The sequence below is a fragment of the Mus pahari genome, chromosome 14 (genome assembly GCF_900095145.1).
Source record: "Mus pahari chromosome 14, PAHARI_EIJ_v1.1, whole genome shotgun sequence".
NCBI lineage: Eukaryota > Metazoa > Chordata > Mammalia > Rodentia > Muridae > Mus > Mus pahari.
Genome location: NC_034603.1, coordinates 43,391,646 through 43,416,773, shown reverse-complemented (window position 1 = coordinate 43,416,773; position 25,128 = coordinate 43,391,646). Strand labels below are relative to the sequence as shown.

The window sequence follows — 25,128 nt, the reverse complement described above, 5'->3', positions numbered from 1 at the left end:
AATCCGCCTGCTTCTGCCTCCCAAGTGCTGGTATTAAAGGTGTGCGCCACCACGCCCTGTGAGCCATGGTTTCTATTGATAAAACTGATAGATTGTTTTGGTTTCTGCATTAGACTGGGCAGCAAATACTCTGACTGCTGAACCATCTCAATGGCCCCCACTAGGGTCTTTTTCTTTTTTCTTTTCTTTTTTTTTCTTTTTTTGGTCTTTTGAGGCAGGGTTTCTCTGTACAGCCCTCGCTGTCCTGGAACTCACTTTTTAGATCAGGCTGGCCTCGAACTCAGAAATCCGCCTGCCTCTGCCTCCCGAGTGGTTTTTTTTGTTTTTTTTTTTTCTGGAGAAAAAGTGTTGGGGAAGGTATTACATATAGATCTACTCCACTCACAAGATGACATCAAGGCCCAACAGTCAGTCGTCCACTAGGGGTACCACATTCTCTGAGAACTTCTGCCCTATGTGCCTTTAGTGAACAGCCTTAAGCCTTTCCTTTCCTTGCCTCTTGGTCCTTCGTGTACATTTTGTCTGCCATGAAGAACCTCCCTCTTGTCGTGCTTCTTAGTGGCTGGCTGTCCAGCTGTGAGCAGATGCCAGCTTACAATATCCAACCTCTCCTGCAGAGAGGGGGTCATCTCTCTCCCACTGTGGTCCTTGCTCTTGGGTGTGGATCCTACTTCCCTTCTGCTTAGTGGGACCTAGGGCTAGCCAATTACCATGTTCTTCTAACTAGGATGACCGGAGAGCAGGGCATCCCATTCACTCTAGTAAAATCATTTTCAAGACTTGCAAACAATTAGGGCAGAAACAGGGTATTTCTGCCCTAGATAGAATAAAAGCCTGGAACTGCTGACAGTTGTTGCTTTCACAAATGTGTGGTGTGTGTGTGTGTGTGTGTGTGTGTGTATGATTCCTTCAGTGGTACACAGAGATGAAGTCTAGAACTGATCCAAGACATTTTCCTTTTTTTTTTTTTCTTTTTTTTTTGTTTTTCGAGACAGGTTTTCTCTGTGTAGCCCTGGCTGTCCTGGAACTCACTCTGTAGACCAGGCTAGCCTCGAACTCAGAAATCCGCCTGCCTCTGCCTCCAGAGTGCTGGGATTAAAGGCGTGAGCCACCACCGCCCGGCTGGCTCTTTTTTTTTTTTTTTAAAGATTTATTTATTCATTTATTTTATGCATATGAGTACATCAACATTGCTCCCTTCAGACACACCAGAAGAAGGCATCAGACCCCATTATACACGGTTGTGAGCCACCATGCGGTTGCTGGGAATTGAACTCAGGACCTTCAGAAGAGCAGTCAGTGCTCTTAACCGCTGAGCCATCTCTCCAGCCTCCCAAGACATTTTCCTAACAGTCTTTTGAGCACCTAGAAGTAGATCTCCCCAGGATAATAAAATGGCCATTGTTGACAAGTGGCCTTTACAGCCCCAGCCACTTTGGACTGGATTCATTATCCCCAGAACTGGAAGTAAGCCCCTGAGCTACCTCAAACACCAGCTTCCTTATGAAGTGCTGATCCCTCCCCACCTGAGTCTGTCTTGCATCAGCACGGACCCTTGGGCTTATATTGCCCATGCTAGGTCTCCTTAATCCAGCGGTGCTGCCAGACCAGAAGTTTGCCCAAATCCAGAGCCCTGTGCCAGGCTAAGCAGCCTTTGGTGGATAGTACACAGTACAACCATTGGCTCCTCTCTCCTTCCTCTTCCTCTCTTCCTCTCTCTGTCTCTGTGTCTCTCTCCCTCTGTGTCTTTCTCTGAGACAGGGTCTCTCTCTATATAGCCCTGGAACTTGATTTGTAGACCAGGCTGGCCTAGAACTCACAAATCCAATCCTCCTGTCCCTGCCTCCTGAGCACTAAGACTCACAATACCACAACCTAACTTGGTTTCTCTCTATTGCTCCTAAGTAGGTCTGTCTCCTTTCTTCTATAGTACCAAATCCCAGGCTACCTTCTAGGGCCCCTCTTCTGCATTCACCAGGAGACTGTGTTGGCAAATACATATTGCTTTATTTAGTGTTTCTGTGGATTACAGAAGTGTCAGCAGTGGGCTGAGAGCCCCAGAGGGCACAGAGGGAGCTGGGCAAACCCAAGGACCTCTGGGGTGGAGAGAAGCAGCAGAAAGAGGTGATGCCCCTGCAGTTCCTCCAAGGCCAGCCCTGTCCTTAGGCTCCCAGGTCACAGAGGCACCCAGGGACAATAAAAGACCCTACCATTCTTAAATTGGGTGGAAAGTATGTATGTGTAAGGAGGCTGTCATCCTAAGGCTCCCAAGAGTGATTGCTGGTCAGAGAGCCAGGTGCATACATAAGATGCGACCCTTGCCTTACGGGCCTCCCTGTCCCTGGGAAAGGCAGTGAGATGTGCTGAGGGCGAGCGTCACTTTAGGATTTGCTACAATCTTCTACTAGGCAAGTCTTCCCTCTGTGTGCCTCTGTCTCCAGCTCTGTGATTCCAGGAGCCTGGACCAGACACTTTCTCTGATGTCTTCCAAACTCTTAAGACTTTTCCCCCACTTTAGGGATGCCCTTAGACTGGGGTGAAAATATTAAAAACCTATTTTTTATTTTTTATTGCTGGGGAATTGAGCCCAGGGTCTCACACATGCTTAGCACCAGTTCTACCACTAGGCTATACCCCAGCCCCTAAAAGGACATTCTTAAGGCAGGAATATGGGGTAGGCAGAGGTGGCCTCAGCCTCTTGGTGGAAGTCATAGTGGGCTGCAAAAGGTGCAGGTGGATGGACAGACAGACAAGGTGCCAAGGGAATGAGGAGAGGCTTGGCCAGAGAAGAGGGCCTTCCAGCCCAGCCCAGTCATTCCTTGCCCTGTTTGAGGCAGGGAAAAACACATCCAGTGTGTTTAGGAAAATGGCTTTTTTAAAAAAATAGTTTCCTATAAAGCATCAAAAAATCTCAGAGAAAACCTCAGTTAAAATTCCCTTCTCTTAGATATTTGGCATCAGCAGAGGGCTGGCCTGGCCTGCTCAGGCCTCTGCTTTTCTATTGCTGTGGCCCGGCCTGGCCCACTCCTGGGGCAACTCCCTGGCTCCCAATCACCTCAAGAGAGGGCGAGCAGGAGGCAGGAGTTTGCAGGTGGGCTTTGAGGGTGTCCCTGGATCCCTGTCTGGAAGCTTGAGTCTTTGGTAACTGGGAGGGGAGGGGGGGGGACTAAGCAAAGCATCAGGAGTCAGGAGGGGTTCACAGCCTTCATCACCGAGAATTCAGCCGAGGGGCCACCTGGGGGGAGAGGCCCAGAAGTAAGTGGAGGGGCTGCAGGGGCTTACAGGCTCAGGTCAGACAGTCCCCTAGCAGTCCCACAGGAGGCTTGGTCCTGAAGACTTTTCTGTTTCCATGGCAATACCTGCTTGCTAGAGTGAACCTCCCACATGCACACCATTCCCTGCTATCCTCCCCACACTTTCCCATTGTCCTCCTTATTATCACCCTTTTATGGCCACCATGGGGGTCCAAGCTACTCCCCTCTCTGGCTTTCCTGGGCATGCAACAGGAAAAAGGGAACACATAGTCCAAGGAGGGCTTGGTCATCAATGACTCTACCTTAGACCCAGGACAGCAGGTCCCTCCCACTCACCACAGCCAGGTGGCCATTCTTAGCCTTGGTGATGAGAAGCTCTGAGCCCGATGTGAAGTCAATGATGCCATCCCTGCCTGGACCCCCTGCAAACGTGATGCTGGAGGCAAGGAAGCACATGAAGACTTGGTCACAGAGATGGACACCCTAGGGTGGTCCTGTCCCCATGTCCTTGAGTCACCCCCACGTGCTTCACCTGCCCTGGTTGATGTTGATATTGTTCACGCGGTCAGCACTGAGGGCCGTCTTGGTTAGTGTCTCGATCACATGATCACTCTGCAGCACCACATCTCCCTGGGGAGCATAACACACGGATGAGTCAAGACCCTTTTAGGGCTAGAGAACCCCCTCCGCCTCCCAGGCCCTGAAGGGGTACCTTCTGCTTGTTGTCTTCACGCTGCACATGAAGCACAAATAGGCTATCACTCAGGCTGCTGACAGAGATTCCTGAGAGGGGAGAACAGAGGTCAGGGAGCGGTGGTCGGAGCAGGGCTCCTCCCCACCCGAGCAGGCCTCCATTCCAGCTAACCGGTTAGGTTGGCATAATCAATTCTCTGCTTGACTTTAGCATCCTCCACGATGACCACAGCACTGGGTGTGAGCAGCAGCTGCCGGGAGCGAGGCTTGTAGCCCTTACGGTCGTATTTTACCACGGGCACAGCATACTAGAGACACAGAACAATGGGAGGCACAGGGTGGGGGGTAAGGGGTTTGCAGGGACAACTTCCTTGCCCTCTGATAAGGCCATGACCCACTCTTTCTAGCCCCGGGGCAGAGAACTTGGGGGGCGCCAGCTAGAGCTGCAGCAGGTTCTTACCTGGATGGGTTCAGAGCCCAAGGCCTGAAGCACTCTGGGGCTGATCTCCTCTGTGCCTACAACGGAGAGAGGGGGAAAGGAAGTAAGGCCAGAAGGGGACAAGATGGTGCTGGAAGGCTCAAGGGTTGGAGTGTGGGAGCTCACCAAGCCGTGTGCTAATGAAGAGTCTGGGGACACTCTGGGGGTAGTTGTCCTTCTTGCCCTTGAAAATTTCACTAGCCACCGCCTTTTGCTGCAGCTGAAGAGACAAAAGAACACAGTGTCAAAGGACTGGGGACAACCTTGAGGGCAGTCCTGGCAGCTTCTTCATCAGCTCTCGAGTGCCCTGTCACCAAGACCGTGTCAGCTTTTCCCTTCCTGGCCTATCGTCCCCACTAAACAAGGCAAAGAGCTCTCCAGGAGTCGTGACAGACCATCAGGTTTGAAAATGCTTCCCACCAGGCCCTCGCGCCCCTCGAGATCCAGCTCCAGCTTAGATTGTGTAGGTGGCTGACCGTCTTGCTTTGTTAGCTAAGGTCCTCCTTCACCCAACATCATGTCGGTAAATACAAGGCACATCAATGGCTGACACTAATCCCTGGGTGTGAAGCTGGACCAACCAAGGCCTATAAACTTCTACCAACCAAAGCAAGCTGGCCCACAACATGACTTCTATTTGCTTCCTCAAACTTACTGCAGCCTTCACTTCCCATATGAAGTCCAGTGAAGGCCTGGCCCTCTTTTGAGGCTACAGTGTTGACCAGGTAAAATGCCTGCTGTTCCCAGGGCCCCTACGGCCAAATACTTGCAGCCACGTCCTCCACACCTGCTGCTTCCACTCAGGGCTGATGCTCCGGCAGTACTTCCACACCATGTTCTTCATGCACAGCTCCCGTAGCAGTTCTGAGGCCTATGTGAAGGGCAGGCTCAGACCACCTTTCCAGCCTGCCCTTCCCACTGAAGAGCCTCAACAGGCCCCTCAAGCCAGCCAGTCCCAGAGTGTTTTCTCTCCAGCAAACTCTTTTCCATAGCCCATCTCTACATTCTCTCCCTGCTGAGCCTCCCCTGGCCAGCTCTCCTGACACAGGGTAAGAAGATTCCCAGGCTAAGTGCTTTGATGGATATTCCCAACACAGCAGGGAGAGAGAGCCCACAGACCTCTCTCAGGGCAGGTGGGGGCGTGGGCCAGGAGGTGTCCAGAACATTCCGGGGCAGTTGCCGCCTTAGGTTAAGCAAAAACGAGGCCCGCACGTGGTCCAGGAAGAAGGCATTCTCAGGGCACCGGGGTGAATGGCGCAAAATGAAGCCACGGATGAGTCTAGGGGTGGAGGGTCAGATGCAACTGAGGTGAGAAACCCGACAGAAGATCCCCATACTCACTTTGATCTGTAGTTCCCACACACTGGCACCCCAGCACTCACCGACGGATGGTCTGGGCTGCCCACTTCCTCTTGGCTGCCTTCCTCCGGCCCAGTGTACCACGCCACCATGACTGGATACAGATGGCTGTGGATACCACAGATAGCTGACCTTTATCTTCTCACCATGGTGGCCCATCCCACCCCTAGACCTGTCCCTCCAAAAGACCCCTGTGCCCCCACACCTGATCGCTTCACCCGGAGAAATTTCTGCCGCCAATGAAAGCCCCTCCAGGCCGCCTGGATCTTGGTGGCTATGGTTGGGGGAGAAAATGAACTGTCAGAGCTCAGAGCCCTAGCTGAGGGCCAGACATGGTCAGTGGTTTGAGTAAGGAACACCAGAGGAAAGGGCTGTGTGAGGTGAGCCAATGACAGACAGCAGGGGAGTGTAGGGATGGGTTTGGCATCTGTGTTCAGAGGCAACTAGGGTGACTGCTGACTTCTGCTGGAGGTGACAAAAGGGAAGAGACCTGAGTGTGGCTGGGTAGGTTTCCTGGAGGGGAAGCCCAAAAGCAGAGGTTTCTATTCACCAGGAACCCGGTGGGACAGCAAAGGCGAGTCTCTCTCACCTAGACTCTGCCGTCGGACTTCCAGGGAGTCCTCTGTGGCAAACAAGGTCTTAGGGAATCGGATGAAGATCTTAGTCCTGGGAGGACAGTAGCAATCAACCTCTGGATGCCACCTCCTCCAGCCTCCAGGCCCCAGAAACAGGCCCTGCTTACCTGCCCATTTTGTACTCTTCTGGCTTGTAGCCGAGGTGTCTGACCAACACGGCCACCCCATCCTGGGGCCGCCCTGCCCACATGGGCCATGTCTCTGGGCACAGTGACTTGTACCTAGGAATGGAAGGGGGTTTGCTGGGAGTCTACAGTTGCTCCCACTGGCTGGTGCACGGTACACATGCCCGAGGCCCCCATTTTAGAGATGGAGGACTGAAGTATTCCCATCTTCCTAGAGCAGAGATGGGATTCATATTCTGGTTGGCTCAGGTCCCGTATTCTGAATAGCTACATAGACAACATCCTCTCTGAGCCCTGATCACACCACCTCTGGTGGCAGCCTGTCAGCGTGCTCCTCCAGTGTCTCTCACCAGAGGCTTCAGGGAGGGTAGGGCTGTGTCCATGACTTACACTGTCTTTTCCCGGTCTGGGTCTCACAGTAGCTGAGGGTCTCTGCACCCTCATATCCAGACTAGAGCTACAACTGTCCCTCCTCCCTCACAGGTTCCAGGAGGTGCTCACCCGCCCAGTTCACTCATTCACTGGTGGGCCGACCACACCCACCTCTGCAGGAAAGCCTCGTATTTGCGACGATAGGCAAAGCCGGCTCTGCGCACGCGCAGATTCTCCATTAGTCCCAGGTACTTCACCTGGTGTCGGATGAGCACCTCGTCAAAGCGACCTGAGAGGAAAAAAGTAACAAAGTGACCAGAGAGTAACAAAGGTGGTCCTTAGGCTCTCCCCAGAGGAAGTGTCCCCATCCCAGAGGCACAGTTCACAATCCGTGGGGTCAGAGGACCTACCCGGCTGCTTGGCGTCGTTTGGCTTGATGCACCGGATATAGGCAGGCTCCTTAGACCTCAGGATCTCCACGAGCTGCAGGAGGCTCATCTTGAACTGGGTGGCCACCTGAAGGAGTATAGGAGGTTGGCTAGGGCTGGGCTGAGGCCACTGAACCCTGCATGTCCCCTCTGCCCCCTGCTTCCTCCCATCACCCCTGCTTCATACCAGAAGGGACTGGAGTTCACCCTACTTCCTTTCAGCCCCTTAGAGACCTCAGCTTAGAAACCCAGCTCTCCTTCTCAAAGGTCCTGGTGACATCACACCCCATCAGCCCTCCCCCTTCTTTTTCTTGGTGCTGAGGGATAAAGTCGGGGCCTTGTGCCCATAAGGAGAGCATCCTATATCTCTGAGATGCCTCCACCCCCTTCCTTACGTTTGAGACAACTGATCAGTCTAAGGAAAAGTACACAGAGAAGATCTGGAAATAACCCTAAATAGAGATTGTGCGTGTCAGGAGGAGATATCGGGAGAGAAAGGCAGTCCAGGTAGGTGAATGGCAAAGCAAAGGCTTGCCACACAGGGAACTACAACCTTGCAAAGATTTAAGGCAGGCAAGGGCAGTGTGTCAGAGCAGGGTTACACTGGAGAGACTGGATTTTATCTTTAGGAAAACAGAGTCCATGAGAAGTTTGGAGCAAGGGAGTGGCAACAAGATCTGTACATTAGATTATTTCTACAGCATTTATGTGGAAGATGGGTTGGGAGGAACCGGTGGGGAGCCAGGAAACCAGGGAAGAGGTTGGCTGGCTCACAGGGACAATGACAGGGACTGACATGGAGCAGTGGTTACAGGGACAAAGGAGAGGGAGTTAAGAAGTACTCAGGCATAGGACTAGGCATCACCCAGGTTTGAATGAAAGAGTGGGAAAAGTCCCTGGCCTGGGGCACTGGGTAGAGAGTGACCCCGTCCTGAGACAGGAAGAGAAGAACAAGGCTGGGGGTGGGCACTGTCACTGGATATGGAAACCAAGGTATGCTAGAGGGGAGGGTGTGGAGGTGTCCTGAGTGGGAGAAGAGGAAGAGGCTCAGGCAGAAGGTGGGGAGGGCAGGGTCCTGGCTGGCCACCACAATATGGTCCACCTGGAAATCTGGTCCTCTCTCCCTCCTGACCTGGAGCTATGATACCCTCTTCTGGTTCAGCCCAATAGCTGCACCTCTGCCCTCAGCGGGCTGAAGATCCCCTGCATCAGGCACCATTGGGCACAGGTGCCTTTTCCAGCCTCTCCTCCACTGTGTTGTTCTGTTCAACTGTCAGGCTTGGCTTGGCCTCCGTGTGCATGTGCTGACCTCCTGCTGCCTACAACGTCCCCCTACAGGTCCACTCGACCAGGCGCACTCATCCTCTTACCTCAGACACTGCCTCTGCCATGGAGCCTTCCCAGACCCCCCCACCCCCACGGCACCCGTGCATGCAGTCCCCCAGGCCAGGGAGACTTTTCCATTCAGCACCTGCTCCTGACCACAGTTGGTTATGAGGACACCCATTTGTTTCTGATCCCTCAGAGCTGAGAGATGCCTGCTGACTAAGCGGATACACACAAGGACCCACACCGACAGGGGTGTCACGGTACCCTATAGAGAGAAGCGGGGAGGCGCACAACAGTCTACATTTGGAGAAAGGTGGCTCACGGGTAAAAACAGTTCCTGACAAGCCTGTCAACTTGAGTTTGATTCCCAAGACTTATGTCTTGGAAATCAAAGAGAAAGAGAAAAGGGACTCCAATAAGTTGTCTTCTGACCTCCGCTCACACCCTGGCACATGGAGGCACACATGTACATACTCAAATAAATAAATGTAATACATTGGAAAAAAGGGGCTGGGGAGATGGCTCAGTACTGGCTGCTCTTTCAAAGGTCCTCAGTTCAATTCCTAGCAACCACATGATGGCTCACAACCATCTGTCATGGGATCTGGTGCCCTCTTCTGTCCTGGAGGCATGCACGCAAACAGAGCATCCATATACATAAGTAAATAAATAAATAAAGTCATAGTCCCCGTACCGTCTCTGGCCGCTTCTTGTCACTGAGCTCACTCTTGTCAAAGCACTGGGCCATGATGGGGTTCATTGAGCTGCACATGGTCTGTGAGGCAGAAGATGGGTCAGGGTTGAGCATAAAGTCAGAGATGCACGCAGAGCTGTGGGTACCCAACCCACCCCAGTTCGCCTGTCTCCCTCACCTCCTTCAGGTTGCGGAAGAGGAGGTCGTTGTTTTTATCCAGAAACCCTGGAAGGGAGAACATTCAGAAGGTGAGGGAGTGCCCCCTCCCCGTCCCACAGGACCTGGCATCAGGATCCTCACCAGTCACGCTGTAGGTCACCTCTCCAGCATAATGCAGAAGGCGGAACTCCCCTCGGTCTAGGGATTTCCTGGTCTTCTGGTCAGCGAGTTTGTGCCTGAGGATGACAAGCACAGGAAACTACAGATTTCTGACCTGGGGCATGCCCATTCCTGTTGAAGAGGCTTTAAGGGTCATCCAGGAAGGAGCCAGCAGGCCCCTGGGCTGTCCCACAAACTGCACACTGTGTGGCAGACTGCACACACTTGCTGCAGGGGCCACAGAGGCTCAGAACAGTAGACACACTTGCCCAGGGATGCACAACTCTGGGATCTGGGAGTAGAAACTTAGGCTCAGGCTGCCAAGCGCTGAGGCACAGGACCCGTCACAGTGGCTGGCCAGTGCTCAGCTGAGGGTAGTAGTAAAGCTGTCCTCTCCATTTTCAGAATGGAGACTGTCCCAAGAGATTACTTATGTTTTAAACACACTTGTACCCTTTAGCCCCCCCCCCCTCTCTCTGGTTTTTCAAGACAGGGTTTCTCTGTGTAGCCCTGGTTTCCTGGAACTCACTCTGTAGACCAGGCTGGCCTCGAACTCAGAAATCCGCCTGCCTCTGCCTCCCAAGTGCTGGGATTAAAGGCGTGTGCCACCACGCCTGGCTGTTTTTTTTTGTTTGTTTGTTTGTTTGTTTGTTTTGTTTTTTAAAAAAAGATGTACTTATTTCATTTATATGAGTATAATGTCACTGTCTTTAGACACACCAGAAGAGGACATCAGATCCCATTACAGATGGTTGTGAGCCACCATGTGGTTCCTGGGAATTGAACTCAGGACCTCTGGGAGAGCAAGCAGCCAGTGCTCTTAACCACTGAGCCATCTCTCCAACCCCCACCTCTTACTTTTAAGAACTATTCTGAGCTTGTAACTAGAGATACAAGCAAAGCTCTAAGGCACAAAGGTGGGTGCGGCAGCCTTGTTCTTACAGCAGAAGCCTAGAGGGTCGGCTTCGAGGTGGCTCGCTGCGGGATGCCCGCCTAGCATGGGAAGTCCTAGGCTCCATATTCAATACCGCAAAAGAAAAAAATCAAAACCCTGAAGAGGCTCCTTGGGAGCCCTCAAGGCAGGGTGAGAGCTGTGAGTCCCCATGGCTCATAGTTTTTGTAAGAAATAATTGGAAGAAATTCTTCTGCTTGATGATACAGGAAAAAAAAAAAAAAAACAACAACCAAACACTTAAAACATAAGATTATCCTGAGCTTTATACACAGTAAGTTCTTGACTTTGGGGAAAAAAACGTATAGGAAAAGGCAGGAAGGAAATGCCTGAAATTGTTACCAAGAATGACCGCTGGATAACAGGGTCACAAGAGGCTCTGCACACATTCCAGCTCTCCCTAATGAGCAATATTGTTTTTATAATCAAAAGTAAAATTTGTTGTTTGGTATGACAGCCCATGCCTGTAACCCTGGCACTCAGGCAGGCGAAGTTAGGATCAGGAATTCAAGGCCCTTCTTTTCTACATGGTGAGTTCAAGGCCAGACTGAGCAACATGAGACCCCGTCTCCAAAAAACAAAACCAGCCGGGCAGTGGTGGTGCACACCTTTAATCCCAGCACTTGGGAGGTAGAGGCAGGTGGATCTCTGAGTTCAAGGCCAGCTGGGTTACAGAGTGAGTTCCAGGACAGCCAGGGCTACACAGAGAAACTCTTCCTCAAAATGAAAACAAAAAAACAAAAAACAAAAAAACCAACACGGGATGGGGGGGTGGGAGGAAGGGAGAGCGAGGGAGACAAGACACAAATATCAGGTATGGCAATGCAGGCCTTTAAGTCCAGCACTCCAAAGACAGAAGCAGGTCACCCAGGGCTACAGTAATGTCTTAAAACAAACAATATGCCTCACCCTCAACAATTGTTTTTCTCGAATGTTCTATCTGCTTCCTTTTTTCTTTCCTTTTTTTTGGGGGGGGGGATGGGAACTCACATGTTGGTAGCCCAAGTTAGCTTCAAACTTGCAGCAATCCCCTCCCCCCCCTCTACTTTTTTTTTTAAAAGATAAGTGCACTGTAGCTGTTTTCGGATACACCAGAAGAGGGCGTCAGATCTCATTATGGATGGTTGTAAGCCACTATGTGATTGCTGGGATTTGAACTCAGGACCTTCAGAAGAGCAGTCAGTGCTCTTACCCGCTGAGCCATCTCTCCAGCCCCTGCCTCTACTTTTTTTTCTTGTTTTTCTTTTCTTTTCTTTTTCTTTTTTCTTTTTTTTTTTTTTTGGTGCCTCTACTTCTTAAGTATATAAACCATCTGGCATAACCAGAACCAGTTTTATTTCATGCTTGGCTTTCTGTATTGATAAGCAAACAATACTCAAGGCTTTTGAGTCCAAAAGCCCTGGGATACTGTCCCAAGCTCTACAATCTAAATAGATTATATATATACGATATATATATATATATTTATATTTTATGTATGTATGTATGTATTTATTTATTTTGGTTTTTCAAGACAGGGTTTCTCTGTATAGCCCTGGCTGTCCTGGAATTCAGGCTGGCCTCAAACTCAGAAATCCACCTGCCTCTGCCTCCCAAGTGCTGGGATTAAAGGCGTATGCCACCACGCCTGGCCCTTTTGCTTTTTTTGTTTTCTGTTGACAGGACCTTCGTATAGCCTTGAATTTGCTCTGTAGCCAAGATGGCTGTGAACTACTGATCCTACAGCTGCCCCCCCCACACACACACACCAAGGGTAGGAGATTCCTTGCATAAAAAGCAATTCACAAATAAGGAAGCTTAAAACAAACAAACAAACAAACAAACACTTAGCAAGTTTCATTCTCAACAAAGGATTAAGGAGGAAGGGGGGGTGGCTTTCTACAACCATCCCCATCTCCACTTTCTCTGGTGACTAACTTGTAGCTGGTGGTTTGTTTGGTTTTGGGTGTTGTTCCGGTTCTAAAAGGAGTTCTGTGCATGCTGGGCAAGCCTTCTGACACTACCACCCAGCAATGCCTTCAACCTTGGCATTGCTATGGTGCCAGGACCCCAGCAATGCCTTCAACCATGGCATTGCTATGGTGCCAGGACCCCAGCCTTCTCCAGCCCTCGTAGCCCACTCACGTCAGGAAGTGAGGGTGGTGCTTGACAGTGTCCTCCAGCTTCTCCAGGAAGGTCAGGTCCGTGGCCTCCCCAGGGCGCAGGCACTCTTCATCCTGCAGGGCAGCACACGAGGTGAGGATTTACTGGACAGTGGGTGGTAAGTATAGGGGACACCATGTAGAGAGCCACAGGCACAGGAAAAGGGGGCAGAGTTTAGGGATCCCTGACAGGGAGCCTGAAGACTGGACCAGCACCTCAGCTTACCCTGCCCAGCCCCACACTCTGCCCCAGTGGACACACTTGGAAAGAAAGGACAGGAGGCTAGAGTCCCAACTGTCACCCAGCAGGAGACCACAGGAGCAGAGGACACACACCAAGATGGAGATGATGCCCTTGAACTTCTCTTCCACCAGGTCACAGATGATCTTGTTGTTGAAGTACTGAACAGGTTCCCACTGCACAGAATGAGAAGGGCACCAATTATAGGGTTCTGTACCCTCTCCCAGGAGCCCCACTGCCTAGCTTCCCACAACACGCAGGGCACTCCAGGCACACACATACCGCGATGCCCTCAGCCTCGTATTCCTCCTGCTCAGACTTGAGAGTCAGCTCGATGAAGAGCTGCTGCAGCTTCTCATTGCAGTAGTTGATGCAGAACTGCTCGAAGCTGAGGGACAGTGGGAGAACCCACAGTAGTGCCGGGGACACAAAGCAGGGACGGGGAAAGGACAGGATCAGGCACAAGCAGCAGAGCTAAGAGATGCAAAGCAGGGTCACAGATGGGAGAGAGAGGCAAAGGGACAGAGCAGAGGGGAGGAGAGGGGACAGGGGACATCGGCTGGCAGATGTGCAGGGATAAAAGCGTAGGACTGACCTGTTATGCTGAAACACTTCAAAGCCGTAAATGTCCAGGAGCCCAAGAACCGTGGTGCTTCGCCAGCTGGGGCTCTCAGCGTCCTAGGGTCGGCCAGTCAGCAGATAGCATGGGTCCCCAGTGTCTGCCCCACCTCCCCACCACGGTCTCCCTGACCACCCTCCCTGTCTTCTTTGAAAGCAGCACGGACCGAACCGAGCGCTCACCTTAGAGGCCAATGACCTATTGATCTTTCTGACCAGCCAGGTGAATGTCCGGCTGTACACAGCCTTGGCAAGAGCGTCCCTTGCATATGCAGCCTGTTCAAGGTTCAGTGGGCTCAGGAGCTACCACAGGGGAAAAGACAGGAGACGAATGCCACAGACACCCTTCTGTCCCACCTCCCCTCAGACTCAGGCATCAGACAAGGATGTTCGTGCCACCCAGCCTCCTGAGCTTCAGTAAGTGGGAGGGTTGTGGCGCTCTGTGGGACAGCAGGGGCAAGCTGGCCCAGTAGCCTCATTCCTGGAGGTGGGAGCCTTGCAGCTCACTGTACCTCTCTGAGCCTTAGGACCCTCTAGGACTACTGAAGGTCTCGAGTAGACAAGCGGAGGGGAACAATAGTTGGGGCTCCCTAGGACTGCGCACACCTCCTGTTCCTGCGGCCAGTCTGAGTCTCACCTCTTCCCCCTTGGCGATGATCTTCCTATGGGTCAGGGCTTCCCTCAGTGTTGTACCTTCCACACCAAGGAGCTGCCAAGGGTGGGGTGGGCATAGTGAGGGGCTGGGTCCTCTCGCCTCAGCGTCCCTCCCACGCCCTCTGCCTGCCACACTTACCCTGGTCAGATATTTGAGCTGGTTCTCAGTAGTAACCTGGGCATTGCTGTCCTCATCAGCAGCAAAGTGGATGTTGCCCAGGTGCAGGACGCTGGCCACGATGCTTAGCAAGTCCTGAGGTGGTAGCAGGGGGCACGTGGTGGTTATGGGGTCAGGGAGGTCAGAGCAACTAGAAGATGCTCAAATAGGGCAGGGAATGGTTGGTAAGGCCCTCAAGAGCAGAAGGAGGCTTGGGTAGAAAAGGGGTCCAAGCCGGGCAGTGGTGGTGCATGCCTTTAATCCCAGCACTTGGGAGGCAGAGGCAGGCAGATCTCTGAGTTCAAGGCCAGCCTGGTCTACAGAGTGAGTTCCAGGACAGCCAAGGCTATCCAGGGAAACCCTGTCTCAAAAAACCAAAAGAAAAAGAAAAAGAAAAAAGAAAAGGGGTCCAAAAGAAGCAGGTACATTTGGGGTGTGAGGGGGAGGGTTCACAGAGAGCCCTAACCTCCACTTCATCCTCAGTGAAGTCAATGACGGACAGTGCCTTCCTCACAACCTTCCAGTCGCTCTTGTCGTTGATGGAGGAGACCTTGGCACACTGGCCCTGGAGAGAAAGCATAGCTGGGCTGCTGCCACTGGCACTGTGCCACCTGGGTGGCACCAACCATGACTGCCAAACACTCACCTTCACCAGGTACAAGTAGCTCTGGGGGTTCCGTTCCAAGCCCAGACGACGGAGAGTCTCCTCCTCGCCCCCCTCCAGTAGCTGGTAAAAGATGTGGAAGTTCCGCTCCCCGTGATTCTGGTGTACCACCCGTGACTTTTCCAGGAGATAACTGAGAATGTGGCCTCCCACAGGGGCACCCTGTGGGCAGAGTGGGGAACAGGGATGGTCAGATGGACCAGGAGAAAGAAGCTGTCTTCCTCCTTCGCCCCTGTAGTAAACCTGGGATCTAATTCTCGCTTCTCCACTGGCTAAATGGGCTCCCACTCTGCTCTCACCATGTTCATCTAGGAAACAGAGACATGGCTCAGTGGTTAAGAGAGCTGCTCTCACCTCGGCAGGCATACACACACGGTGCACAAACACACATGCACAAATGTGTGTGTGCGCACACACACACTCAGCCACTTCTGAAGTCCTGTTTGCATGCCTGCCAGGCACTGCAAATTTAACAAGCCTGACTGTGCACCCCAGCTTTTCTTATCCCACATTAACTCCAGCTCACGGCCTTTCATCTCCGTCAGTAGCAACTCTGACCTGCAAGTTATTCAAGAGGAAAGTTTGTAGTCCTCCTTGGAACCCTCCCCGGCCTCCCCGGCTTACTTCCTGTATCCCAACAGCCGCTCCTGCTGCTTTAACCTTGAAAACACCCAGAACCAACCTCTGCTCATCACCTTTACGTCTACCACCCTGATCTGAGAGGCCGCCATGCCATCTGTCAGCTACATTACATCAGCCTCCTAACCGGTTCGCCTGCTTGGCTGCGTTCCTCTGTCATCTACTCCCAACAAAGGCCAGAATGACCTTTTCAGTAGGAAAGTTACATCACTACACGACTGTTCAAAACCCTCTGGTAGTTCCTTTTCACTTAGCTTTAAAAAAAAAAAAAAAAAAAAAAAATTCTTGCTGGGCTCTGAGGATAGCTCTCAGCGTAGCTGGTATTCTTAGCATGACTTAAGGTCCTTGGTTTAATTCCCACACCAAGGCAAAAAAAAAAAAAAAAAAAAAAAATCTTAGAGTAGACATAAAAGGCCCTCAGTGTATCTGGCTTCTCACTCTGTTTTCCTGGCACCTTGCTTTCTCCTCCGGCTTCCGGCTTTGCTGTAGCCTTTACACACACCAAGGACTCTGCCTCTGCAAGGCCTTGGTCCTCATAGCTACCTGGCCTCCTTCCCCAGGCATCTGCTACACCTGCTTCCCAGTCTGCCAAGTCATTACTGCAAGGCCATCTCTGAGTGAGGCCTTCGCAGACACAGCTGTGGTGGTAGGCTCCTGTAGTCCCAGCTACTCAGGAAGAAGAGGCAGGACAACCCGGAATTTAAGGGCAATCTAGACTATCTAATTAAAAAGGAAGTTGTTACCTCATTTTATTTTCTGCTAAGGCCTTAATTATTATGTTTCTGTAATAATTCACCTATCACTCCAGGAGGCAAGATCTGCTCCAAGGGCAGCACCTGGAAGAGTGCCTGGCACGTAGTAGGTACTCAACAAATATTGAACCTACTGAGTGGCTAACCCACCCTCCCCTTATCATACCCACAGGTACCTTGAAGTCAAACTGCACATCCATGTACTTCCCAAACCGGCTGGAGTTATCGTTGCGGAGAGTCTTGGCATTCCCAAAAGCCTGGGGGTGGGGGGTAGGGGGTGGAGGGAAAGGAATGTGAGGGAAGCCTGGCATTGTCTTGTCCACCCCTCTCCTCAGATGCTACAATCTCCTCACCTCCAACACGGGGTTGCTCTGCAACAGGCGGTCCCGCACTGCACCACCCCGTTCAGGGGCTGGGCAGGTCTCTGCATAGAACTGGAGCAGTCTCTTGGTGGCCTCTGTCTTGCCTGCCCCACTCTCTCCAGAAATCATCACTGCCTGGTCCCGACGCTCAGTACGAAGTGCCCGGTATACAGTGTCAGCCACTGCAAACCTGGGGCAGAGGTTTGTTAGGGAGTTCCCAGAGTGGTACCCCATCCATACCTGACGGGACTATTCTTGTAAAATATGGAGGTTATAACCTGGAAGATGGAGAAGGGGTGGACAGGTGGGAAGCCCTCACAGGGTACACCCGCCCAGCTGAGGATCACTCCAAGTGGGGTGCCAGCTAGGTGGAAGCTGGGAGTCCTCACAGGTGGGCCATGGTAAGATAGTTAAAGGAATACTTCATAAGTGGGAACCAAGCTCAGGAGCTGAGGGTTCTGGTTGGTGGACAGAACCCAGACTCAACTAATGAGAACTGAGGTGACCATAAGTGAACAACCATGGGATTCCTCACAGTAGTGACCAGGGAGTCACCCAGGGGTCAGGGAATCATTTCAGAGTGGGGTTTGGATGGGGACATCTTGCAAGAGGACAGGGTAGGTCACTCCTGGAAAGGCAAGGGAGTCACTTACAGATGAGGCGGTACTTCATAGAAACTGACACCACGGTAGCGTTCCATATGCTGCCGGCTGTAGATCTGTAGGTCTCGGTAGGGATTGACAGAGACCAGGACAGGGCCGATGTAGGTCTGGGGGTTTGCGGGGGAGGGAGGAGAAGGGTCAGAGGTTTTTCCTGAAGGTTCCTGCTGCCACCTTCCCCTAGGTCTGTGGGCTCAGCAGTGCTCATGGTTCTCACATAAATGAGGTTCTCCCGGAACCGCCGCCGGAGGTTTTCGATGAAGGCAGCTTCACTGGTGAAGTTCTCCAGCAGAACAAAGTCCTGGACTCCCACCCGGTCTCGGGCAGTCAAGGCGCTCTCCATGGTCACTCGTACCCCGTCACTGCCCAGGGCCTGTGGGGAACCAGCCACAAGACGCTGTCAGAGTCTGCAGGTTAAAGTCTCGTCTCCTACCCCGCCTGCAGGATGTAGAAGGCAGGGGCACTTGGACACAGGCTACAGAACATGTTCCAGACATATGGCTGGGTCGCAGGATGCTGGAATGCAGAAAAGAGACCCCATGGGACCTATGGACCATGCACACAGCCCACAGGAGCACCAGGGGCCCAGCAGACACTGAACAAGTGCATGGAATCCGGGGAGGCCTTGTTCTGAGTGGAGGAAGGTGGGTCATGACAAGCTGCTCCCAGGAACAGCAGAAAGAATGCAGGTGTTGACCTTGGACAAACCTCCTCCTTTCTCAGGACTGCTTCCTCTTCAGAGAACAGGAGTGGGTTAGTTCAGGTGACCTCAAATCCCTTAGCTACGTGGTACAGGTACTTTGGAGGACAAACGGTTCAGAGGGAATTCTGCAGACAGGGAGGGGCCATCTCTCCAACTCTCATCCACCCCAAATTCCCAGAAGTTGAAGTTGTTTAGGGATCAAGCAAGAGCTCACTCACATCCCAGGAGAGGGTTTCCCCATGGGCCACCACCTCAGCTGGACAGAAGGGGGTGGCCTGCCCTCCCTCAACTGGAGCCACTCCCTCCACTCCAGCTGCTAGGCTCCCCCCACAGCTGCTCCATGGTTGAGAAGCCTCAGGAGGTGGAGGGTTCTCCCAGGGGAAACCCAGCTGCCACCCGAGGGTGGGGCAGGTACAGGCTTAGCTAGACCCTCAAGCCGAGTCTTAAGCAGAGCTTTCCTTTCAAAGAGGGCCTGCAGGATCTAGAAAATGCTGGGGGTGGGGGGGGTGTCAAGGAAGAGGAAGGTATTGGGCGCCGTTGTAAATTCCAGGGAGGTCACCAAGTCTCCCCTGACCCTGGTTGCTGACCCTAGTTGCCCAGTTCTCTGCTTCTTCGTCATTCCTAAAGCCCGGGGCCTGTCTCCCTCCGACCTGCCCACCACTGACCCACCCAGTCCGAAGCTGCTGCCAAACACCACCGCAGCCACCGCCCCCTGGTCCTCAGGTGGGAGGGGTCTTAGCCATCACCAGGGGCGACCACATGGTCTTGGGTTCGAGCGTTCTGCAACCCTCTCCGCCTCGGCCTCCTGTCCTAGCAACTTTCAGGGACATCTTCCACCGAAATTCCTGGGCCGCGCCCGCTTCGAGGCCGGCCCTGGAGCGCCGCGGGCCACCGAGAGATACCCCGGACCCCAAATCTGCCCGCGCCCATGCTCACCGACGCCCGGTAGCGCATCCTGCCGGACCCGGCGCCCCGCTCCGCTGCCCGCGCTCTGGGTCGGTGCTCGGCCGCGGCGTAACCGAGGGAGGGGCCGGCCCGCCCCCTGCACCGCCCCTTGCAGGCCCCTTGGTTCAGGGGGCTCGGAGTCTCGACCCTAGGACCCTCTGCAGCCGGCCTGGCCGAGCTGGGTGGGAGGGGGTTCGGGACCTAAGAGGGGGCGCGCGAGGGGCGGGGCCTCCTGCGTGCCGCGGGCTCCGCCTGAGTCAGGTTTTCCAGAAGGAACGTCGTTAGTTCCAGGGTGGGGCCCGGAACCCGCGCGGCCGCCGCGTCTACACAGCTCCGGAACTCACTTCCGGGCTCGTGTCTACAACACGGGGCCGGACACCCCGCGCGAAACGAGGGCTGAAGCCCGTGGGTCACCGGGGAAGCAGGATTTCCCTCCCCACCCCCAACCCCGAGTCCCGGGAAAGTTAAAAATAGAACGAAATGTCCAAATACGGCCGGCGCCCCGGGACAGGCGGAGCCTCTGTACGGGACACTGTCCACCCCCATACACACTCCCGAAGGACTGGCTCCATTCTTTAAATCCCTAGAAAAGAAATTGTTTGAGACGGGGTCTCATTACGGAGCCCAATCTGGCCTGGAACTCAAGATGCCTCCTGCCTCGGCCTCCCGAGTGCTGAGATTACAAACGTGTACCAAGAGAGCCAGAGGAGAAGCATCTCTTGAAAGCTCTCTTCCCTAGCAAAGAAACAAGTCCTAGGGTCAGAGTTGGCAGCAGGGTGCCCTTTGTTGCCCAGCATGGCCCCTAAAGAAGCCTGTTTGCCGGGTGGGCAGCACCCTTCTGACTTTCCTTCGTGTGCAGCCAATAGTCTTATGTTCCAGCCTGAACATCCTTCGGACTCAGTGCCCTGCCCCTTGGGCTCCTCTCCTCCCTTCCCTTCCTTTCTGGTCCCTCTGGATCTCCACTCTTCCCTGAACCCAGGCCATCAGCCATCTTCCCCGGCTGTCCATCACCCTCGCTGGTTCTGACGACCCCAGCCGTTTTTTACGCCCGAGAAGAGTGTGAGACGAGCGGAGTGGACTCTGGCTCAGTTGCCACCTCTTGTGGCATGTGGATGTCTACGGTAAAACAAAGCAACAACAACAACAACAACAACAACAAAACCAGTCTGGCCTTTTCTTACTAGCAGGATGATCATGAGCAAGTGCCTTAAGAGCCCGATTGGCTAACGCTTGCCAGAATTGTTTGGTTGCCTGAGATAAAGCACTGACCAAGCCATCAACACTACTACCTTCTTCCTCTTCCATTCTACACACACTGGGGAGAGTCCAGTCTTCTTGTCTAGTGACGAAAGCGTCCGCCCCTATATCTACCATTTGCAAAGGGTTCTCGAGTGCCTTATCTATCTATTCCTCGCCCTTTGCAAGGAACCTAAAGCATATACCGAGGGTATACGCTTGGTCTAGGAAGGAAAGGGGGAGTAAGGACCCGAAGCACCAAAGCGCCCCACCCCTTGGACCGGGACTCCCTGGGGAGGAGGTGAGTCTGCGACAGGTGCTGCCTGCGGCCTCAAGGGGAAGGATGGTTCATTACTTTGTGAACAACAGCCTGAGCCACAACCCGGGGGTGGGGGTGGTGTGAGGCGCCAGCTGGGGAATGAAGCCCTTTGGAGCGGGCCAGGGGAATGGTGCTGCGGGTGGAAGATGGGTGAAAGACAGGGCAAAGGGGAGCGCCCTCTACGATGCCCCCCAGGTTTAAAAGCATAGAGAGGATACCGCCTTCAGCCCACCCCAGAGCATTAGAAGACCTGAAGCGGGAGAGCTTGGAGTCCCCAGCAGTAGCTGGGCTGAGCGCTCCCCTCCCCCTGCCGCGGCCTCATTGAGCTCCCTCTCCGGCCAGTGGAGTCTGGGTGGGAGGAGCGCGCTGGAAGGGGAGGGGCTTCGAGGCCGCAGTGCCCGCCCCGCCCCGCCCCGCCCCGCCCCGCCGCGTCAAGCGGCTGGAATGAGGGGAATCCGTGTGTGGAGGGGTCCGGCGGACTTCACCCATCCCGAGCGGCGCAGCCGCATTCCTAGGATGCCCGCTGGCGCCCCCGCAGCCACCGCCCCGCATCGGAAGGAGGGCGTGTAGCCGCCGCCCTGCGGGCCTGAGGCCAGCCACAGTCTGGGCAACTACTTCTAGCCTGCTCCACCTCTCTGGACAGGAGCTTGAGTCCAGAGAGGGGAAGTGAAGTGAGGAACCAAGGGTGTGAGGGACACCGCCATGCCAGGCGCTTCCTGCGTTCTTAGCTTATGTCACTCCTGTCAGTGCCGGACGCACACCATGAGATATGTTGTTATTCTATTTCAGAAGGGGGAACTGAGAGTAGGTAGGTGAGGCGCCTTGTTCAAGATTTCTCGACGAAATGGGACTGGAACCTGGGACCCCGATACTACTGCGGCAGTGCTACTCTGATCCCTCCCAACAGTTAACAGGACTGCACTGACAGTTTTCCTCAGTGACCTAGGACAGAAACCTGTGTGATGTGACCACTGATGTTTAGGGGTGGCAACTGGGAAACACCCGAGGGCCACCGGCCCCACAGCATGGTCCTGGGCTTAAGGTTGGCTTCAGGCTAGAGTACACCTTAAGCCAGTGAGTGACCCAAGACTTAATTCCTAAAAGCACCTCTGGGGCTCTTGCTACCTGGGCAGATGTGTACTTGGAACTATGGGGACCGGGACTGACAGCAGAACTGGTTCATCCAGTGGCCCTTACCCAGTGTTTTTGAGCCTGACCTCTGGTGGAAAGGCTGAAGGAACTGCTCTGGGGTGGTGACTTTCACTGAGGCGAACAGAGAAAGCACAGCTACAGCCTGCCTGGGAGGTCAGCGCTAAGCACAAAGCAGAGGCTCTTGTCTTGTCTCACTGTGGAACTCGGGCTGACCTGAAACTCCCGGCAACCTCTAGTCTCAGCCTCTCTAGTGCTGAGATTACAAAAAGTACACTATCATGCCTGGCTTAATTTAGATGATCAAATCCATTTTAGGTCTGGGCCCAGACTTCCCCATCAGGGACTGTTAGAGGCTTCAAAGAGGGGGGAGGTTTGATTTGGGAGGGGGAGTTCCTGGGGGGGGGGTGCTCACAGTCTGGCTTCAGAACCATGGATCTTTGCTCCCAGCATTCCTCACCTGAGAGTCCGGCAAAAATAAACAGAGCACCTTGCCCCTAAATGAGTTTTCACACTCACTGGCCTTCCCCGGAGGGGGCGGGGCGGGGCCAGCATCTCTAGCTGGTAATCATGACCTGGCTGGCATTCAAGGCTGGTCCTCTTCCCCTTAACCCAATCAGATCAGTCACCACCTGCTAAAACCTCATTCGGGCTTCTCCATCCTGCTCCTCTTCTGGACCAAAGTAACAACCTTCTCCCGTCTGGCATTTACAAATGCAAATCTCACACTGTTACCATCTCAAGTTAATGGAAAGGAGGCTTAGAAAGCGCCCCTCCCCGCTCCCTGCTCCCCGGGTGCAAAGCTTGCCCTTCCCGCTTGAGAATGGGCTCAGTTTACTGCACTGCTCCAGGATTAATCTCTAACTGAACAGGTAGTCAGTCCTCTCCAGTCCCTTCTTTCTTCACTACCACACACAGCCAGGAGGTGCCGGTTGTACCCCTGCCGACAACCACCAACCGCGGGAAGACTGCGTGTTCTGTGGCTTTGCACCTGCAGCTTCCTCAGCCCAGCTCTCTCGGTCTACCCACCTCACTTAGTCATCACCGAAGAGTCAGCTCAGGAATCACCTTTGCCATAGCACCGTCTTAATTTCCTCTAACACACGGCCTCCTTCTTACTAAATTAAGTACTAATCGTCTGCTTCCTCGTCAGACTGCCGGGAGACTGCTCCGGTCTTAGGCAAGCACTCAGCTAGGCACTCGCTCGAGATTCAATAACCCACTGGTGGGCGCTTGCATGAATGAATGAATCTCAGAGGCTGGGAGTGTGAGCAAGAGGCTGGCTCATGCTGTAATTGAATAAAACTGTGGGCCAGCCATTCATTCTCCCATTCATCTGTGAGCCCCGCACCCGCTGCATTTTCACAAACGGCTTGCAGGGATCACCAGCGCGCCTGGGCTACGGGGGCGAAGGACGGGAAGGGGCGGGGCTCTACCAGTTTCTCCGGAACCCAGAGCTGGGAGGGCCTGCGGGAGTGGCAGGGAGGGAGCACGGAGTGCCTGGATCCCGCGCCCGGCCCCAAGAGACTGAACCCCAGTGCCTCCGGGTCCTGGAATCCTGCACTAGTCGGGCAGAGCGAATCCTGTCTCAGCACTATCCAGCTAGAGACAACACGACCACAGCTCTGGCAGATAGTTGAAGACGCTCAACCGCCTACCCCTCCAGCCATCTGGGACTCTGTGGCTACGTCCCCTCCCTCGTATACCCACCGGCTTGGTTCTTCGGGTGATCGGGCGGGGGCTGGGCTGGACGGCGTGGCCACCTCCGGAGTCCGCAACCCCGGTACGATCTCTCCGCCCAGGGCCCGCTAGGGGCCGGGCCGCTGCCTATCGTCATCCCCCGCAAGGCCCAGGCTCAGGCGCGCGCGCGCCCTTGGGCCCCGCCCCGTGCTGGTGGCCCTCCCCAGGGCCCAGGCCAGCGCCCGCCAAGGCTTGGTGCTGCACTTCTCTATTAACTCGTAGGACAAGACGCATCACAGTTATACACGGGCTCGCGCACACACACACATTCCTCCAGTAGAAGACCCAACTCACGCTGTAGTACTTGGTGGGTGAGAACACCAGATGCGATTCTCTGTCTTTAAGCAAACCAGACCCTCACTATACTGCCTTGCGTGCTAGGCCAGTCCTTCCCCATTTCTAATTTTCTCTCTTCTTCCACCCACCTTTTTGTTCCATGTTGCTAGAGTTGGGCAACCCCAGTTTTGCGTGCCAGGCGAGGAAAGGGAAGGAATTGATTGTACTGTACGTCTACAACTTTTACACGTACTAGTAGTCTTTTGACATCAGAGCACTGTCACCTTGCCTTCTATGTCCAGTTTCCAGCTAAGCCCATTTAGGTTGAGGGAACTGGCAAAGGAGTTAAAAATCTAAACCTCTGATTTGAATAAATTCTTTCTAGTAGCCCACAATCCCTTACCCCTTCTTTCCACCTACTCCTTAATAGTTTCTGTCCCCATCGAAGATCAGAACAGCTTCTCAATGCTCATGTCTCTCTAATGGGATGTACAGAAGAGGTCGTCCAGCCCAGGAGAGACCCTTCCACCATCCCTCCCAGCCCACAGTATCATCGTAGCTTACGAGTTTGCATGGCCTGTGGGGATGGACCACATGGATGATCTCTCCCGTTGGTATCAGTTCCACTTGGAGTGCCATTCCGCTGTGTGGAGAGCCAGCCTGCAGAACGCAAACTCTGTTCAGCGGCCCACTGGCTCTGGCGGCTCCACTGGCTCAAGCTGGGAAGGTCAGTTGGTTTTGCTTCAACTCCAGCCCCTGGGGATGTGGCTGGTCCAGCTTCTCAGGACACAGCTGGAGCAGTCCAGGTCTGATTGGGAGGTCTCTTGGCCAGAGGGTTGGGGCAGGAAGAGGAGGGGCTGAAGGATGGAGGAAATGCCTGTTGTCTCAGGTAACCAGAGGAGCTGATGCAGCCACCCATGAGGGACCCTGGGCTCCGGGTCAAAGGTTAGGAGACAACCCTCCACCCCCTTCCTAATGACGTCTTGGCAGGGCCTTTCAAGCTGTGCTCTTTCCGATCAATTTTAGAGAGCCGAACAACCAGAGGCACATCTTCCCACAAACCAAGAGGACCCCTTAGCGGCATTAACCCTCTTGAGGTTCCTGAGAAGTGGCTGCCTATAAAAGGTAGTGGGTTTGGCCGGGCGTGGTGGCGCACGCCTTTAATCCCAGCACTTGGGAGGCAGAGGCAGGCAGATTTCTGAGTTCAAGGCCAGCCTGGTCTACAGAGTTCCAGGA

General features: G+C 53.8%; 1 protein-coding gene across 3 annotated transcripts; it reads right to left on the bottom strand.

The window, feature by feature from the left end:
• Positions 1-1,987: 1,987 nt before the first annotated feature.
• Myo1c (myosin IC) lies at positions 1,988-24,531 on the bottom strand. Of its 3 annotated transcripts, none has more exons than XM_021211714.2 (32): positions 24,457-24,531; positions 17,742-17,897; positions 17,519-17,634; positions 16,857-17,055; positions 16,680-16,760; positions 15,095-15,274; positions 14,915-15,013; positions 14,431-14,544; positions 14,275-14,346; positions 13,821-13,940; positions 13,615-13,697; positions 13,302-13,407; positions 13,115-13,195; positions 12,762-12,853; positions 9,668-9,762; positions 9,546-9,592; positions 9,368-9,448; positions 7,327-7,432; positions 7,088-7,205; positions 6,527-6,640; positions 6,374-6,450; positions 5,990-6,058; positions 5,808-5,892; positions 5,545-5,704; positions 5,213-5,296; positions 4,552-4,645; positions 4,408-4,463; positions 4,120-4,255; positions 3,967-4,037; positions 3,787-3,884; positions 3,591-3,690; positions 1,988-3,235 (listed from the first exon to the last, which is right to left on the bottom strand). In XM_021211714.2, the coding sequence occupies exons 1-32, from the start codon at positions 24,529-24,531 to the stop codon at positions 3,209-3,211; spliced, it is 3,192 nt and encodes a 1,063-aa protein (XP_021067373.1). In that variant the 3' UTR covers positions 1,988-3,208. The 3 variants fall into 3 exon arrangements, with proteins under 3 accessions (XP_021067373.1, XP_021067371.1, XP_021067370.1); XM_021211712.2 differs by lacking the exon at positions 24,457-24,531 and adding an exon at positions 23,587-23,717 and having other exon boundaries at positions 2,404-3,235; XM_021211711.2 differs by lacking the exon at positions 24,457-24,531 and adding an exon at positions 19,164-19,594 and having other exon boundaries at positions 2,715-3,235.
• Positions 24,532-25,128: the final 597 nt, after the last annotated feature.

Coding starts and splice junctions, on each gene's coding strand:
- Myo1c (XM_021211714.2), bottom strand. CDS start 24,531: ATGGCACTCCAAGTGGAACTGATACCAACGGGAGAGATCATCCATGTG. Junction 14,545..14,914: donor TCACTGAGGATGAAGTGGAG/GTTAGGGCTCTC, acceptor CTACCACCTCAG/GACTTGCTAAGCATCGTGGC. Junction 12,854..13,114: donor AGGGCATCATCTCCATCTTG/GTGTGTGTCCTC, acceptor GCTGCCCTGCAG/GATGAAGAGTGCCTGCGCCC.